This window comes from Dromaius novaehollandiae, chromosome Z (assembly GCF_036370855.1).
Source record: "Dromaius novaehollandiae isolate bDroNov1 chromosome Z, bDroNov1.hap1, whole genome shotgun sequence".
Taxonomy (NCBI): domain Eukaryota; kingdom Metazoa; phylum Chordata; class Aves; order Casuariiformes; family Dromaiidae; genus Dromaius; species Dromaius novaehollandiae.
The window spans coordinates 61,233,143-61,249,030 of NC_088132.1; the positions used below are offsets into that span (position 1 = coordinate 61,233,143).

Here is a 15,888-nt window from a genome sequence, read left to right on the forward strand (position 1 = left end):
GTAAGTAATGAGCTCAAATTCAGGACAATAAACAGATTTCTGTACGCAGTTCTGTAATATTTCTTGTAGGGTAAAATAGCCTGAAATTACAATTGACCTTTGTAATTAGGTGATGCAAATTTTAATGTTAGGGAATAATGCCTTTTAATATAGTATACTTTTTATATAAACAGAAATGATTACTGTTGCAATAGCCACTGTTTTCATGATACATTTATGTGATTTACTTCAGTTTAGGGGGGGTATTTAGTTTGACTTAGGGCTTTTAGGAAGGTGAAAGCATGTTCTGGGGGCTATTTTTCAAAAAGGAAAGAAAGAGAAACCACTGGTGTATCTTTACCCCAAAACTACCAGTTCTGTTCTGTTCCCTCGCCTTTTGATACTATGGCTCATAATGTACATTCAGTTGAATCTGTACATAATGCTTCCTAACTCACTGAAAAGTGACCCGCTCCCCAGCTTTTTTTCACAGCTAAGTCTTTTTATACTCAACGTTTTTTAGCAGAGCGTAAGTAGTTCAATGAGAGTTTGATTTATATTATGTTGCTCGCAAACTGCTGTTAAAGTTATGTGTAGGCAAAGAGGGGAACTGAAGATGCTGACATTGCACTCTGTCATCTTTATCAGCCTCTCCAGCATTCTTTACTTTGTAAGGTCTTGCCTGTCAAGTGCAAAACCTCCCATCATTATCATGCAGGCCTTTTGCATTTAGAATGATTAAATTGTCTGAGTTTTCTTGTACAAGGACTTGCATGATCATGTTCTAAAAACTGTTTGAAACCCTTTCAGCTTTCCTCCAATAGTGAATTTTGGTTTCTCTCTCTCTCTTTCTCTCTCTCTCTCTCTCTCTCTCTCTTACTTTTTTCTTTAAAGGTAGATTTGCTATAGCCAAGGAAAATCCCAGTTGTTTTCCTCTATCTGAATCCTAAAGTGGTTTTACATCCTTTTTGTATCTTGGTTAAGTAAATTTTCACAGGGCCAATGCCATGTACCAACCTGATACCACCCTATTTTCCTCACTTCTAACATTATCTTGTCTCTCTCTCTTTTTGCCTCCCTCTCTTTTGTTCTCCTTTTCTCTTTCTTTCCTTCTTTCCCTCACTCTCTTTCATTCCTTTTTCTCTCTCCCCCCCCCTCTTTCGTGTGCTCTCTCTCTCTCCTTCCCTCCTTGTCTCCCTCCCTCTCTTTAGCTTTTCTAAATGCACAGCAGAACATGCAGATGTTAAATGTAGGCATAACACAAAGGTACCTGGATCTAATAAAACTGTTTAAAAAGTAGGACAGGAAGACAGTGATCGAAGTGGGAGAAGTGCAGTAAGTATAGTGGGAACAATGGTGACATTCTAGATACTGTTACAGGGTTTGGATAAAGATGGGGTGGGGTGTGTTGCATGGGTTTGAAAGGGAAGATGCTACTTGTAGGTGGGTGACCTCATGGGGCTTCTGTAGTTTTCATAAGGTTCACATAAGCACCCAATATTTAGGAAAGTTTGATGGTAACATAATATGAACATATGACTTAACCTTAAGGATTATATTTCACGTTCCTTCAGCATGTTGTGGTTCATAACATGCTGCACCACTTAACGAACATTTTTATTGGAGCACTAGAATGGTAACTTTTGGGTGCTTATCTGAACTAAACTTGTCTTTGAACTTTCTGAAGTTCACCCATCATTATAATCACCCTTCTGGTTTTAAGCATGTTGCCATTAGTATTTCAGCAATGATAGTGAAAATATTCTAGGTAGATGCTTTTCAGATCTGAATTGTAAGTCACAATTCAAGTTAATTATTTTAGTACTCTATTCTGGCAAATGTTCATCAAGAGGTGCAGCATATTATAGCTCATACATGCTGAAGGAATGCAAATCCTAATTAAGATTTTAAAATTTTATGAAAAAATGAACTCCCCAAATTACCGTAGTTTAATACATGTGGTGAATATATCTCCCATCTTATTTTTTTAATATTATGGGCCAAACTGCTAAGTTTTATTTGAGGCTTTCATTAGTGTTTGAAACATTAAGAACAGCACAAGTGGATCTTTGCTCCTATTACTGAGTTTTCATTGTGCTGTACTGTTACCATTTTGTGATGATGATGCTATAGGATGCTTAGCTGTTACATAAGTTGAAATGCCTATATGTAACTCTGCATGACACGACAGAAAGAGGCTCCATCATTGATAACACATAGGCAAAAAGAAGATAATTTGATTTGCTGTTTTTTTTCTCTAGATGGGTTCAGCTTTGTTTAATTTACTGCAAATACAAGCATCCGAATTCCAAACTGAAGTCATGGAGCCCTAAGATACACCGTTACAGGTTGTCATCTATCTTGTCTTGATCTTGTGAAAGGCCTCAGCTTCAGTTTATGTTTCCTGGATTTTTAAAACACTTTCCCTTGTTTCCTTTAAAAATTAATAATTATTAAATCCACACACTCAGAGGCTGACTTTGAGGTCATTGATTAATTTTCAGATTATTCTTAGTTTTCTTAGTTTCAGTAAATTACTCACACAAATTTGATGTTGGAAAAGGATGTGGTAACCTCATCTTATGTCCCCAGTGAAGGAAAGGCTAACCTATGGAGTCACCTTATGTTGGGGGGGGGGGGGGGGGGTGAGAAAAGAAGTATAGTTTCTAATAGTGGTTCTGGGCCTGACCTTTCCATGGCAGTGCCTTGTATGTTTTTCAGACTGACTTATTAAAAACAGCTGCTTAGAGATGTTACTGATAGGATAGTGGTAATAAGAAAAAAAACTTAAATCAGTAACTGTGAACCTAAGGTAGTACCAGGCATAGGGTTGATCTGGAGAAGAGAAAGCTTTATGCACCTTCATAAGAATTTTTCCAGCTTTCCAAAATCAGCTGAAAAGAAAGAAGGCATACAGCTATTTTAATACCTGGTATATTTCCATTTTCATTTAATAGAGTAACAGCACAGATGGATTTTCCACCTTTTTTTAGATACCTGCCTTGTTTTCAAATAACTATTAATGTTATTTTTCATTTCATGTACAGGGTGCTGGAGAACATGCTTCAAATTCTACTCTTTCTTTTAAATGTAGTACACCATGTGAAAGCAAATTATCTTTTTAATAAATGCGATTATATTTTAATGAAATCATAAAAATACATTTTTAATATAAATTATTTCTACAAATTGATACATTGTGTTATTTTGGTTAATTAATCCTCAGTGTTTCCCATAGTTTTCCATAAAGAAATACTCTGTTCATTTTGGGTTATTGTATGTCATAATTCTCAGACAGGACTGCTTTCTGATTTAAGAAGAGATTTTTGCTTAAATATTAATATATTGTATGATACAGCCCATAGTAATTTTACATTACTTTCATTTTGTCTTTAGGGATTTACTGAGGCAAACTTCTTCTGAAATTAATGACAGAATAAGGACTACCAGGACATGTTAATAATAATACCTAGTTTTTATGTACTGTTTCCCAAAGCAGTTCAGGAAGAAGGAGAATATTTTTCTCATTTTATGGAGTAGGGAGGTGAGCTGACTTGCCTAAAATCATCCTGCAAGCAGATGGATGAATAAAAGTTTTAGAGTGCTGTATCCACTAATTCACGCAGTTCGGTTGATTCCTAGTCTGGAATTACAAAGTATGGGAGACATTACTTAAGTGAATTTGGAGGAGTGTAGAGCTGCAAAGCAGCTTGAGTATACAGAAAGAATGTTTCCTGTTGACAGGAAATTGTTAAATACTGTATTTTTGCTGGCAATGAAATACATGCTTTAATTATTACTTTCCCTCTTATGTTAATGTATAAATGATGTACTTCTGTAGACAAATCAAAAGTGAAATTCTGTAAGTAATCCCTGGAACATGAACCAGAATTCTGAATTCAAATCACCCTGAAATATAAATGTTTTCAAATTCCAGACTGTGATCCGGAGCTCACATTTTGCTTGTGTCTTTGTATTGGACTGATTGAAATCTTTGTTACCCAATGCACTTGAATTTTGGGCTTTTCAGAGCACTGATCCAAATTCTGCAATGTAAGCACAGTTACTAATTTAAACATTTGAACTTGATTAGATGCAAAATAAACAGTGGGGTCACAAGTAGAATTTTATCACAGTCTGACACTTTCAATTACAGTTTGACAATATAAGCCACATATGAAGTAAATGAGCAAGAAAATTAGATTAAAAATAAATAAGACAGGATTATGATAGGAGCACCTCATACGGTGTTTGAAAGAAAGCAACTTTAGATTTTCATTTTGAAATCAATACTAGATTAAAGTTTGGATTCTTGGTTGATTTAGAGCTGAATTTTGAAGCAACTTAATGATTGTAAAATTTATAAATTTAATTAGAGAGTTTTCAGTAGTATTTGTGATGTCTTCTGTGCTTTCCCTATTCTATGTGATTTTCTAAATCATGTATTTATTTGTGAATGTGTCTCTATGTGAAAATGTCATCTGAGTGGCAAAAGCATTTTACACAGAGATTTAAAGAAGTAAAAACTTGCACTATTTCAGTACTTCATTGAAAAATAAATTGTAATTTGAAAAGTAAGGTGGGTTCTACATTGGTTGCAGCTACGCTTTTAGGCATGGCAATATTTCTCCGAAAAAGTGGCTCAATTATGTCAATTAATTTAATACATGATTCTCTTAAGTTTTTGTAGAGCCATCCACCAAATAGGAGTTGGTGCATGATTTAATATAACTAGATAACTTAGACCATATTGTCAAAAATAGGATGGAAACTCCAGAAAGCCTCAGTACGCATTCTTCATCGTTTCAGACCATTCTAATATGGTGTGTCTTTTAATGGATTTTTTTAAAGAAATCTTACTTTTAGCAACAGTGCAACTAAAAACACTGTTGCAATATTGATGCTGATGTAATGCTCCCGCTGATTTTAGACTTAGAACAGAATTTTGCATGCAAGTCTACCTCTAAATCATCATTATTCAAAAAAGCTTGTAGTGTTGGACTGTTACTACAGCTACTAGTGAACATATGTAAATGCATTTCCATATGCAGTACAATGCAAGAAACATGAATCTTGGCTAAAACTTAAAGTTGCTACCGTTGAGATGTGTAGAAGACAGCCTAGGTGCCAAATACTCATTCATTTCCTCAGAGAAACAGTGAATATTACTGGGGGGACCTAATAACTTTATTTTACTCACAGTGTCTTTTCCTTTTTGCTCTTCATGCAAAGGTTCAGCCACAGAATCTATGAGAATCACTTGTAGGGTATGATTTCAAGCAGCTGTTAAATAAAATGTAATAGTAGTGACTATGATAGTATCATTTTAAAGAGCCCTCTGAGTATTTGTCTTTCAAATTTCCAAAAATACTTTAAAAATTGAAAATATCTATAAGCAGGTTGTGAACTTCTTATACAAATCTTGGAATAACGTAACAAAGATTATCGTGCAAGAAAGTTGTTATAAAAACAAATAATCTCTGATTCCATTCTGCAAACATAGCCCAATCCAAGGGTAACTGAAGTGACTAGGAAGATTTCCAAAGTGTTCAGCCAAGTTTGGACCATGTCCCACATTATGAATTTCAATCCTAGATAGTTTTAATAGTGAACCACTAATGTCAATAAAACTGGCTTAATTTAGATGAGTAACTGTGCAAAAATAAATGAGAACATATTGTAGGAAAAAAGATTATTTGAAGCACTACGTTTATTTAATACTGACAGTATAAGAAATTAGGATAGTTAAATCATTTATGAAATATCACCTACAAATCTAAAAATCCTAAAGGAAATATTTTAATGTGTAGTTTAATTAGTACTAAATACACATGCTCTGTTTTAGCATGTGTTTCAGAAGAGGAGTGCAAGTAGTCTGAGCTGAGAAACTTCTTGGTTTAACTAATGGAAACAAAATCAAATGTTGCTGTTTCATATTTCAGAATCATTAGTATCCTTTTACCATGGATTTTTGAGGCAGATAAGTACAGAAAGGGAGATGCTGCAGCACATCTGAAGACTTGCTTTTAAAACAACACCAAAATATACCAAGCCCATTATTAGCACTGATCCAAAAATCCCCCCACAACCTACGACAAAACACCACTTCTGTGGAAGCTGTGAAAAACACATTTTTATAGTCTACAATTTGATACTTCCAGATCGTTTGTGGCAGAATATTCTTAGGTAAAATATGGTGGCTTTGAAATTGCTCCAGAGCATTTTGCAACCCTCTGTGTAATTATTTCTCTAGCTCCATTTCTTGTCTCTGTTCAAAACAAATTTGTATATACATGTGTGTGTATGAGGACTGGAAACAATTTTAGGCTGTTACTCTGAACAACTTGCTTCTGCCTTCTTTCCTAGGAAGTGTGTAGAGAGCTCTGGTGCCTCAGCAAAAGTAACCGCTGTGTTACCAACAGCATTCCAGCAGCTGAAGGTACTCTTTGCCAAACAGGGAGCATAGAAAAGGGGGTGAGTACAAACAATTTATTGTTTGAAGACTACAGAGAGACATAAAAGAACTACAAAATGCAGTTCCTTATGAGCCATTGTGAGAGTGCAAAAGAGGTATTAGTTCAGAATACATTCACGTCCTAATGACAGAGTCCTACAGAATTTATTTAATGATTACTTTATATATCTAACCTAATAAACAATTTGTCCTTGCTATAAAATTCTAAGCCTGGCTCGAAAAAAACTAAAGTACTTTATGTTTTCTGAGTAATTTCTGTAAAAAAAACTGTTAGTTTCATCTTTGTTAAATTTTATAGCACTCTCCTATAATGGACTGTTGTAATTCTAGATCTGTAATGGACTCTGAAAAAGGTCTGACATGTATCTAGAGATTGATATCTGTTATTTTACTAGAAGATAAAAGAATCTTTATTCCTTCAGATTTAAGCAGAATCATATACGCATATTAAAAAAAACCTTAATAAAAGGATTTCTTAAGAATCCATATTTCTCAGTGACCATTCTGTTTTGACTTTTATTCCTTTAATATTCAGCTGTGTTTGCGTAACTGCTTAGCTTCAAAGGACTTTGATATGCAGTCTGATAAACTTACAGACCTAAGGTATAAGTGCAGAAAGTCAGTATTGGAGTGGTTAAGTTTTTTTTTTGTTTTTTTTTTTTTAAGTAAAAGTTGTGTATATATCTGTCTAGACATGTGAATTTTGATTTAAAAAGTTGAGTATCTCAGTAGTTTAAGAAGAAGATCTGAAAATGATTTTTGTATTAAGAAAACTAGAAAAAGGTGTCTCATAATTAGAAGGCAGAATATATACAGAACAGATCTTAAACAGGAAAGAGGGAATAAAAAATACACTAATCATTGATTTACAGGATATGTACCGGAGAAAAAGTAAATTCCATATGTCCATTTTTAAGATAATACAATACCTTTTATGCAGATTTGTTCAAAGTGACAAGATGACAAGAGTTTATTATATAAAACAATTTCCAACAACTCTCTTGAGGATTGCTTCATCTGTCCTTTAGATTTACTGCTCCAGACTGTTTTTTTTTTTTTTTCCTAACAATGACTACTGTCATCTATTCTCTGTTCTGATTCTTGCCATGCTAGCTGGGCTAGTTTCAACAAAGATTACACTGCGTTTTGACTTGCAATCTGATGTTTAAATAAAGAGCATGAAAGCTTTTGGGCAGCTGTCACAGTTTATTAATCCTTGCTGACGACTTCATTCAGGGCCCATGACCTAGTGCCATTCTGATGGCTTTTCCATGCTGAGTTTGGAAATATTGGTAAACCATGTTAAATAAATTCATCGAAGGGGTCATTTAAAAAAATGTAGTGCTTATAGTTAGCCAATAAAAATAGAGAGACCTTCACGTTTTACCAAAGCTGTTACCTTTTATTAGAGTAACAGAAAATGCTAGGAGCCTTATTCTTAAATCAACAGTCTAGGTTTATTTTGGAACCACCACTCCTTGTCAGTGACAAGGAGCAATTTACTTCAATTTATATTTTTTAAACCATGAGACTACAATGAACAAGTCAAGATGCTGTAAGACACTGTTGCTGTGTCGCGTTGCCAGAGGCTTTAATCACTTTGCTCTATACCAGACATCTCATCCAGTCATCAGTGTCTTATTGCATCATTAGATATTAGAGAAGTGAGAGAATTGGTATTATTTTACAAAGGTAAACTGTCTATGCCTCTAAACAGCAGAGAATTGTATCTATAAATTGTGACTTCAAAGGTTCTTGTAAATAGTTCCTGATAGCAAAAAGCCCATAAAACACAAGTCCTTTCCAAATATGTAGTTCTCTTCACCACATGCTAAGGAGAAAATGATAGCTTACAATTCTATAACACTTTAGTATTGCAATAATAATAACATTTATATTGCAGTCACGCCTACAAGCCACAACCAAATTAGGCCATATTTTGCTGGGCTTTGTCCAAATATATAATAAATGGAGCATTCCCTGCTCCAAAGGCCTAACAAGATCCTAGAATACTTTATCATATTGGGAGGGTCGGTTTCTGCTTTTAGCTACACTGATATAAATTCTATGTAATTATTAACTCAGATTTGAACAAAATTTGATGCATTAATATCTTTTAGGCAGAGTTAGGAGGGATTTCTGTAATTAGAATTGCCTAACACCTTATTATAAGACCTTCTGTTCAGTTGCTTATATAAACCTGCCAAATTTTAACTCTTTGGGTTGAAATTTTCCATAGTAGATGTCTGACTAAGCCTGAAAGTTTTCAGAGTATTTTCCATAAAAGCTATTCAGCTGTTTCTGCATACAAGGAAGGAGAATAGTGTGTTGTTTTGCTATTGACGGAACCTGTACATCTGTCATGATTTGAAGCTTTAATACCTTCTTGCTTTGATGAAAGGGCTTATGTGTTAGCTGAGGTCAAAAAGGTTCCCCTTTTTTCCTATTCCTGTAGTAATCAGTTCAAAAATAGAGGAGTCTTCTCTAGTCATATATACTTAGAGATTAATTTGTGAAGATGAACTAACTGGTAGGTTTAAAAAGACACTGCTCAGGAGATGCCGCAAATGAAACAAAAAGATGAAACTGATAGGAATGAATTTTTGTCTTTAAACTTCAAGTAATAAAAATTAACTTTTTATAGCATCATCAGTATAGACGTGTGCCAGGGTTATAAACAAGTGGCAAATGTGCAAAAAGTGAAAAATCAGCATACTGAAAGAAGAATTTATAAAGCTGGATTATCTAGTGGTTAATATTCAAGTTATTTTTGGACATTAAGTTTCCTAGCAAAATAATTGTAGAAGCACTGATTGAAAATCCATTTTTAGAACTGAGATGGCAAACTTAAATTTAATTCATCTTGATTTTTCTCACTATTACAGTTCTTGCTCTATGGGTACAGAATTTTCTAAAAGGATATCATTATAAATCTCTTAGTTTGGTTAAAGACTGCTCACATTATTCAGAGTTAAAAGTTTGTGCACATTTTATATACAAGTGTTTAAATGCATTACCATCGTCTTTCTAATTGAATTAATTGAGAGTTACTTCTTAGTGGGAGAGAAGAATAACGTTTCAGTTCTGAAACTTCCATGAAGAGTTGTTCTTTTCAAAATAGATGACGCTTTCTCTTGTCTTCATATACTGGTTACTCGGTAGTCCCTACCTCATTCCTGACAGCAGGTGGGGTTGCTATAATTCATGGAGGAAACATGCTTCTTTTGTCACAGTATAAATAATGAAGGGTTTGGCCATTTTGAATTACTCTGGAAGAGATTTTATGCATCACTAGCCTCTGCTGAAAGATTAATTTTCAGTTAAAAAAAAGCAGCCAAAGTGAGCACTAAGTCCTCAGAATTAATTTCAGTGGAGGAGAAAAAACAACACTGAAGAAGGGGTAATATGGGAAGTATAAGAAATAGATGTTTGTATGGTAGAGGAAATTGCAGGGATTTTATTCTGCTTTGGAAAGTAAAGCAGATAAAATACACCTGACTTGTACATATTCACAACGGGACAGAGTTACGATTGTTTGCATGTTCTGTTTGTACATATGTGGTGTTTTGGGGGTTTCCTTTTACTTTGGTTTATAAACTTGGGCTTTGAAGTGTTTATACTATTTTTATAATGTACTTCTAATCTAAATTGTTAGCATATATTTTTACTCTTAGCAGCATTTTAATTTTTAGCTTTTGACTCTAGCACTAGATAATCGTGTAATCCTGTGGCCTCTTTAACAGTGTGTTGTAAAGGGATTATTGTCTTCAGTTAATGTAATTGTTACCACTTAATTTATAATAATAATTTAATATCACTATAATGAAGAGAAAAACATAAAAATTTAATGTCTCATATAATTCACATAAATTCACAGTTTCCCCCATTGTAATTGTACCATTAGAGGCATTGCAAAACACTGTGCCATATATGGATGTGTATACACATATGGATGTATGTATACTAGCTCAAAATACACAGGTTTACTTTATGGACTGCATTATGTGCTATACAGACATTCAATAATAGTCTAGATTTAAGAGACATTTCATATGAGGGATACTTTCCTCTAACAGGTACCTGTTTATTGGCATAAACCTCAGAGTTGGAAATGTAGTGGAACTGCAAGAAGGATAAACCATCCTTTCCTAAGTAGAACTCCATGAAACATTGTGTCTGTGTTGGGTTTATTGATTTGTTTTGCTCTTTTCTTTTTTTTTTTTTAAGAAAGGCAATGCATTTTGAACTTGAAATTTAAAAATTCTGCTTCATACGTTTTCTGTAGGCACACATGAATGCTGCTTTTTATTTCTGTGTTAGAGGATGAGGTTTTATAACCAGAAATGTGCTGGAGTGTAATAGCTGTCCTTTGAAACAGTTTCAGGTATAGCACATACAGACAAACAAGAAGTCATGGAGGATAAAAATGTTTTGAGAGAAGAAGCCATGATGAATGTGACTAGAGAAATAATACTAGAGGTTTCACTTATCTTAATGTTAAATGCTAGTATGTATTTGTATGCATAACTATTTTGTATCTAGGTACATTTGTTGAGAATAAGCTACATAAATTTATTATTAATACAGTGTTTTAATGTTCGTTCTTTAGAATTGTGCACTTAGACTCTCTTCTGTTTGACATGCTTGATGATCTAGAACTGACTTGTTATTAAAAATGAAATTTCTAATTAGAAATAAGGGATTTTTATTCATTTGCTTTGACTAGCAGTGTGTAATCATTGTTCATGTCAAATTGCTGTTAATTTCTTTTTTTCTGAATAATGACTGAAGGTTAAATTCTGTTTTCAATTGCTTTCATAAAAACCTGGAGTAATTCAGGTGATTCTCAGTGACTGCATTTACACTATCTTTAGCTCTTCAGACTAGAACTCCTCTCATACACACTGCTGGGACTGAGGCTTTAGGTGAGCCTTAGGACTCAGGAAAGAAAAAACTTGGCTTTGCTGTACCAACTGGTATGAACCCAACACTGAGTCTGTCAGTAGTATTTATGGGTTTATGGGCTGGACAAGGACATGTCTACTTGTCCATGTCTTCTGTGCCTGTCTCACAGTGTGTTTTGTCAAATTCATGTGGCTGATTTTGGACACACAAATTGTCTAGGCTGCTTTATGGAAAAGGTCAATGTTGTGTCCATTATGGGACTTCTAGGCATTTAAGCAACGGATGCCCACCTTTTGGAAGTGAAATATGCAGACCCAGGTCAGAGCAAACCTGCGGCCATGCTCTACTCTGTGGCCTAACCCACTAGTAACAGGGTGGACATAACTAGTACAACTACTCTATATTTTCAGTGATATAATAGACACCAGAATGTGGTTGCAACTGTGGACTCCAGGATTGTTTCTGAGTGGTTTAAAAAAAGATTTCTGACTTATGAAGTGAAAACTTACTATAACACTTATGCAGTCATAGGAAATGTCTGTAGATTTGTATGTCTGGTGTAGGTAACAATACTGCAAAGGTTCAGTTACTGCATGAATAAAGTACACACCCTCACTCTGTCCCTAAACAAATGGCCAGTCACTATATAGAATGATTTTCTGTACCATGTCTAATGCCTGCTACTGCTTTTATTATGTCTGTAGTGTTAGTATAGACAAAGTACTGCAACAAATTCTTCTTCCATTGTGACCTCTTCCAGATTCTGGTGTGGGCAATTTTTAATTTTGTGTAACGAAGCTTCTGCGTGAATGATAACTGGAGGGTGTTTTACTAAACTAACCTCGGAAAAGGATCTTAATGTCTAAAAGAATGCAAGCAACTTGCAGTTCCCTTAATGTGAAATAATAAGAGGGATGTGTGAAGAAGAAACAAAATCTTTATTTTAAGCTTACTTAAACTTCTGGTGCGTATTAGGGATATTAGGGATTTATAATGCAGGATTTAGTGAAGACAATTAACAAATCACACACGCCCTTACCGGTGTCTAAACATGGCTAGAAAAAGTAAAATACTAGTCTTGTTATCTATATAGAGAATGCTAATGCCTATAATTGGTCATTGCTTGACCCTTATATTTTTGTGTCCTGATAACTCTATCAGCCTGGAAGCTAATTTTGTGTTTTTTCTTGTGAAATCTTTCAGTGGTGTTATCAGGGAGAGTGCGTACCTTTTGGCACTTGGCCCCAGAGCATAGATGGGGGTTGGGGTCCATGGTCAATATGGGGAGAGTGCAGCAGGACCTGCGGGGGAGGAGTCTCCTCGTCTATAAGACACTGTGACAGTCCAGCGTAAGTAGCTAAAGTAAGCCAGAGCCAACAAAAAGACACACTTGGAAATTATTCAAAACTGTGGTTTCACATGTTATCTGTAAAAATGTTCTGCTAGTGTGCCAACATTTGTCTTCAAAATAGCAGACAGAAACAGCTACACAAAAGAAGCTCATTAGATATACTTTCAGTATTTTTTTACTGTATCTATTATGCATGCACTGTAAAGATAGCCAGATTTGTATTTGGTAGTAACTAGAAGAGTTTTCTTTCTGAAACTTGCCATTCATGCAAAATATACTTAAATTATGCCTTAGATTTCTTACTTCTTAAAATACGTATTGTCTGTGAAACTTGTCTAGGATATAAAATAACTATTGCCAGTTATATATTGAAAAAGCTACACAGAATATTTCAAAGATTTTGCATACAGCTTTTTACATATCAAATGTACTTAATATTGCTGTGCATACAATACATTTATGCCCTATCACATCCAACGCTTAGTTGTGACTTCCCACTGACTCTTAAAACAATTCAGCTACTTCTCTCCCTGTCACTACTACCTCTTGTTCCATCTACTCTCAAGTGGGGCCAGCTTCTCCACTACAGCTTGGTCTGTTTTGTGTATCCATACTGGTCCTGTCATCTCTCTCTGCTTCCCAATGTCCTGAACAGTGTTGCAGAGAAGGTCTGTCAGGTAAGTGCTCACCTCTCTGTCATTCGCGCTTCTCAGATCAGGAACTGGTATTTATTTCCATTGCTGTACTTTGCTGAGTGAATCGCTGCTTTTTTCTGTTGCTGCTTGCCCTGTGCTGGTTACCTCATCACAGCTATAGGTCTTTGAGGAAGGATGTTTTCTTGTTAGTGCACTCTTTGTTCTAGTCATATCTCATACTGTCTGTTTCCATGCCCATAATTAATTTCAAAGACTACTTTCGTTCAAAACATCAGGCTTTTTTCTTTCTTTCACGAAAATCATTCTGCAACTTCTGTCACTTCTTTCTTACCTTTTTCTCTCTGTACACTAACTACTGTTCTCCGTACAGTAAGGATCTTTGTTGCTTGTAGCCATGTTTTCCAAGCCAGGCTTGCACTTCACTCTGCTAGACAGATGTTACTGCTGTATGAGGTGATCTGTTCACCTCCTAGCGTTAGCAATAACTACCAATCAAATCTGGCAAATACCACTAATTATTGAATGCATTCAAAGGCAAAAATTATCCGTATGCATAGATAACATGGCAGACTGTATTACTGTGAGAGAATAGTAAATTAAATGCATTATTTTTTTCACGGCAATAGAATGGGTACAAATACTAGTCTGTTTGAAGCATCAGTAAATTCCAAAGATTTTTAAAATGTTTTTAAATGTTCCTGTCTCCCTGTACATCAGTGGTTTTGTTGAAAGATAATTGGATCCTAGGTGCTTTACAGTGCAGCAAGCAACTGTATTTTTTTTTGATATACCTCCTTTAGGAAAAAATACCCCTCAATTTATTAATTGAGTGTTTTAGGATAATGTTATCTGGCTAAATATCTGTAACATGCAAAATAGTTTTGGTTTTCATTTTAGTTAATTGTAAATTCTTCTAATACTTTATTATAGAAAAAAACAAGTGTTTTTCCTTCCTGCTTTCAAATTATGATCAAAGACCTCATGTATGGTTAATCTTCCCTTTAAGTCAATGGTATTTCATTATTTGACCTCTGTGGAAGATAGATAAGGTTCGTGAAGAATCTGGGAACTTTAGGAGCAAATTTTGGCTTAATCACACTAATAGAAACCTACTACTCTGGAGTTGCTTCAGAGTTAATAATGCGTAATTTAAATCAGAATCAGATTCTTGAACTAGAAATTGCAGTCTTTGCTACTGACTCCAGTAATTCAGCAGGCAGTGTTTTGCATTTGGTTATATTTTCAAGTGTAATAAGAGAAGATTTACAAAAAAAAGAAAGATTTACACACATTTCATTGTAGTTTAATAAATCAAGGAAATAATTAAAAACAATACATTTTTGGTGCATTTGAAAAGTAATTTGTATAGTTTGGAATTTATTCAAACTGGATAAATATTATGTGAGTGAAGATGTTAAGGTGTTCCGCTCTGTTCTGCATCTGTTCCAATTCAAGTCAATGCTAAAATACTCATTTAATAAAATGTTTGAAAATCTCACCTTGAAACTTCATGGGGAAGTTTTGTACACTTGTTCACATTTATTTTTATTTATATGTTATATGATATATAAACACATCTCATGAACTTGTGTTTTTACTAATACAACACATAAAACACATGTTTTTGCAGGCCTTCAGGAGGAGGAAAATATTGCCTTGGAGAAAGGAAACGGTATCGCTCCTGTAATACTGATGTAAGTAAATTATGTTTCACTGTCAAAGTATAATCAACTTGTCTGGGGTTTTTTTTGACATCAATGGATGCGTTTATTTCCAGTTTGGAAAAGGATTTATGAAAATTTGAATTTTGCATTTTATTGGGAAATCGTCCTGTTGGGCACCTCTATTTTGCAGGTTACCTACGTGTCTGCTGTATGTCAGGGTCCCTGTCTCAACGTTATGCCCAACTGCAGGCTTCACATTAAGGCCTAGAAAGAGTTTGACTTTGGCAGCCATGTTTAAGGTGATCAAAGATCATGTGAGTTCCCATGCCACATCAGACCAAAGATCTGTCTAGCCCAGTGTCTTGTGTCCCAACCATGGTTAAAAGCAGGTGCTTAGGGAAAAATTATAAAAATGATGGCAGCCAAGGCATGATTTTTCTAAGGGTACACCTGATGAACTTCCAGAAACCAAGTGTTTGAATAGTTCCTGAGCTTGGCGTTGTATCTCTACCATCCTATCATCTCTACCATTGTATCTGGACCGATCCTCCCTCTAACCTATTTTTTATACCTTTATAACTTCCACTGTTAATATGTTATACAGTCCTCTTAAGTATTCTGTGAAATGTACTTTTTTGGTGTGTTTTAAACCTGCTGCCTTGCCATCGGGTATCCACTGGTTCTAGTTATCAAAGTGATCATGCAGTTTCATTTTAGTGCCGAGCCCATCAAATAATGAGCTGCTACTGAGATGAGTGGAGCAGTGTAGACTGCCACATGCATAAAATCGAATTATATGAATCAAAATTATAAATTCAAAAAAAGTTAAAAATTCAACCAGACAAAAGTACTTGACAA

General features: G+C 34.8%; 1 protein-coding gene across 9 annotated transcripts in view; it reads left to right on the forward strand.

The window, feature by feature from the left end:
• LOC135325065 (A disintegrin and metalloproteinase with thrombospondin motifs 6) overlaps window positions 1-15,888 on the forward strand; it is a 163,885-nt gene that overhangs the window by 93,760 nt on the left and 54,237 nt on the right. For all 9 annotated transcript variants that reach the window (XM_064502512.1, XM_064502518.1, XM_064502513.1 and 6 more), the window contains 3 exons: window positions 6,346-6,453; window positions 12,563-12,708; window positions 14,997-15,060. In XM_064502512.1, coding sequence (XP_064358582.1) covers window positions 6,346-6,453; window positions 12,563-12,708; window positions 14,997-15,060 — 318 coding nt within the window. The remainder of the gene's footprint in view (window positions 1-6,345; window positions 6,454-12,562; window positions 12,709-14,996; window positions 15,061-15,888) is intronic.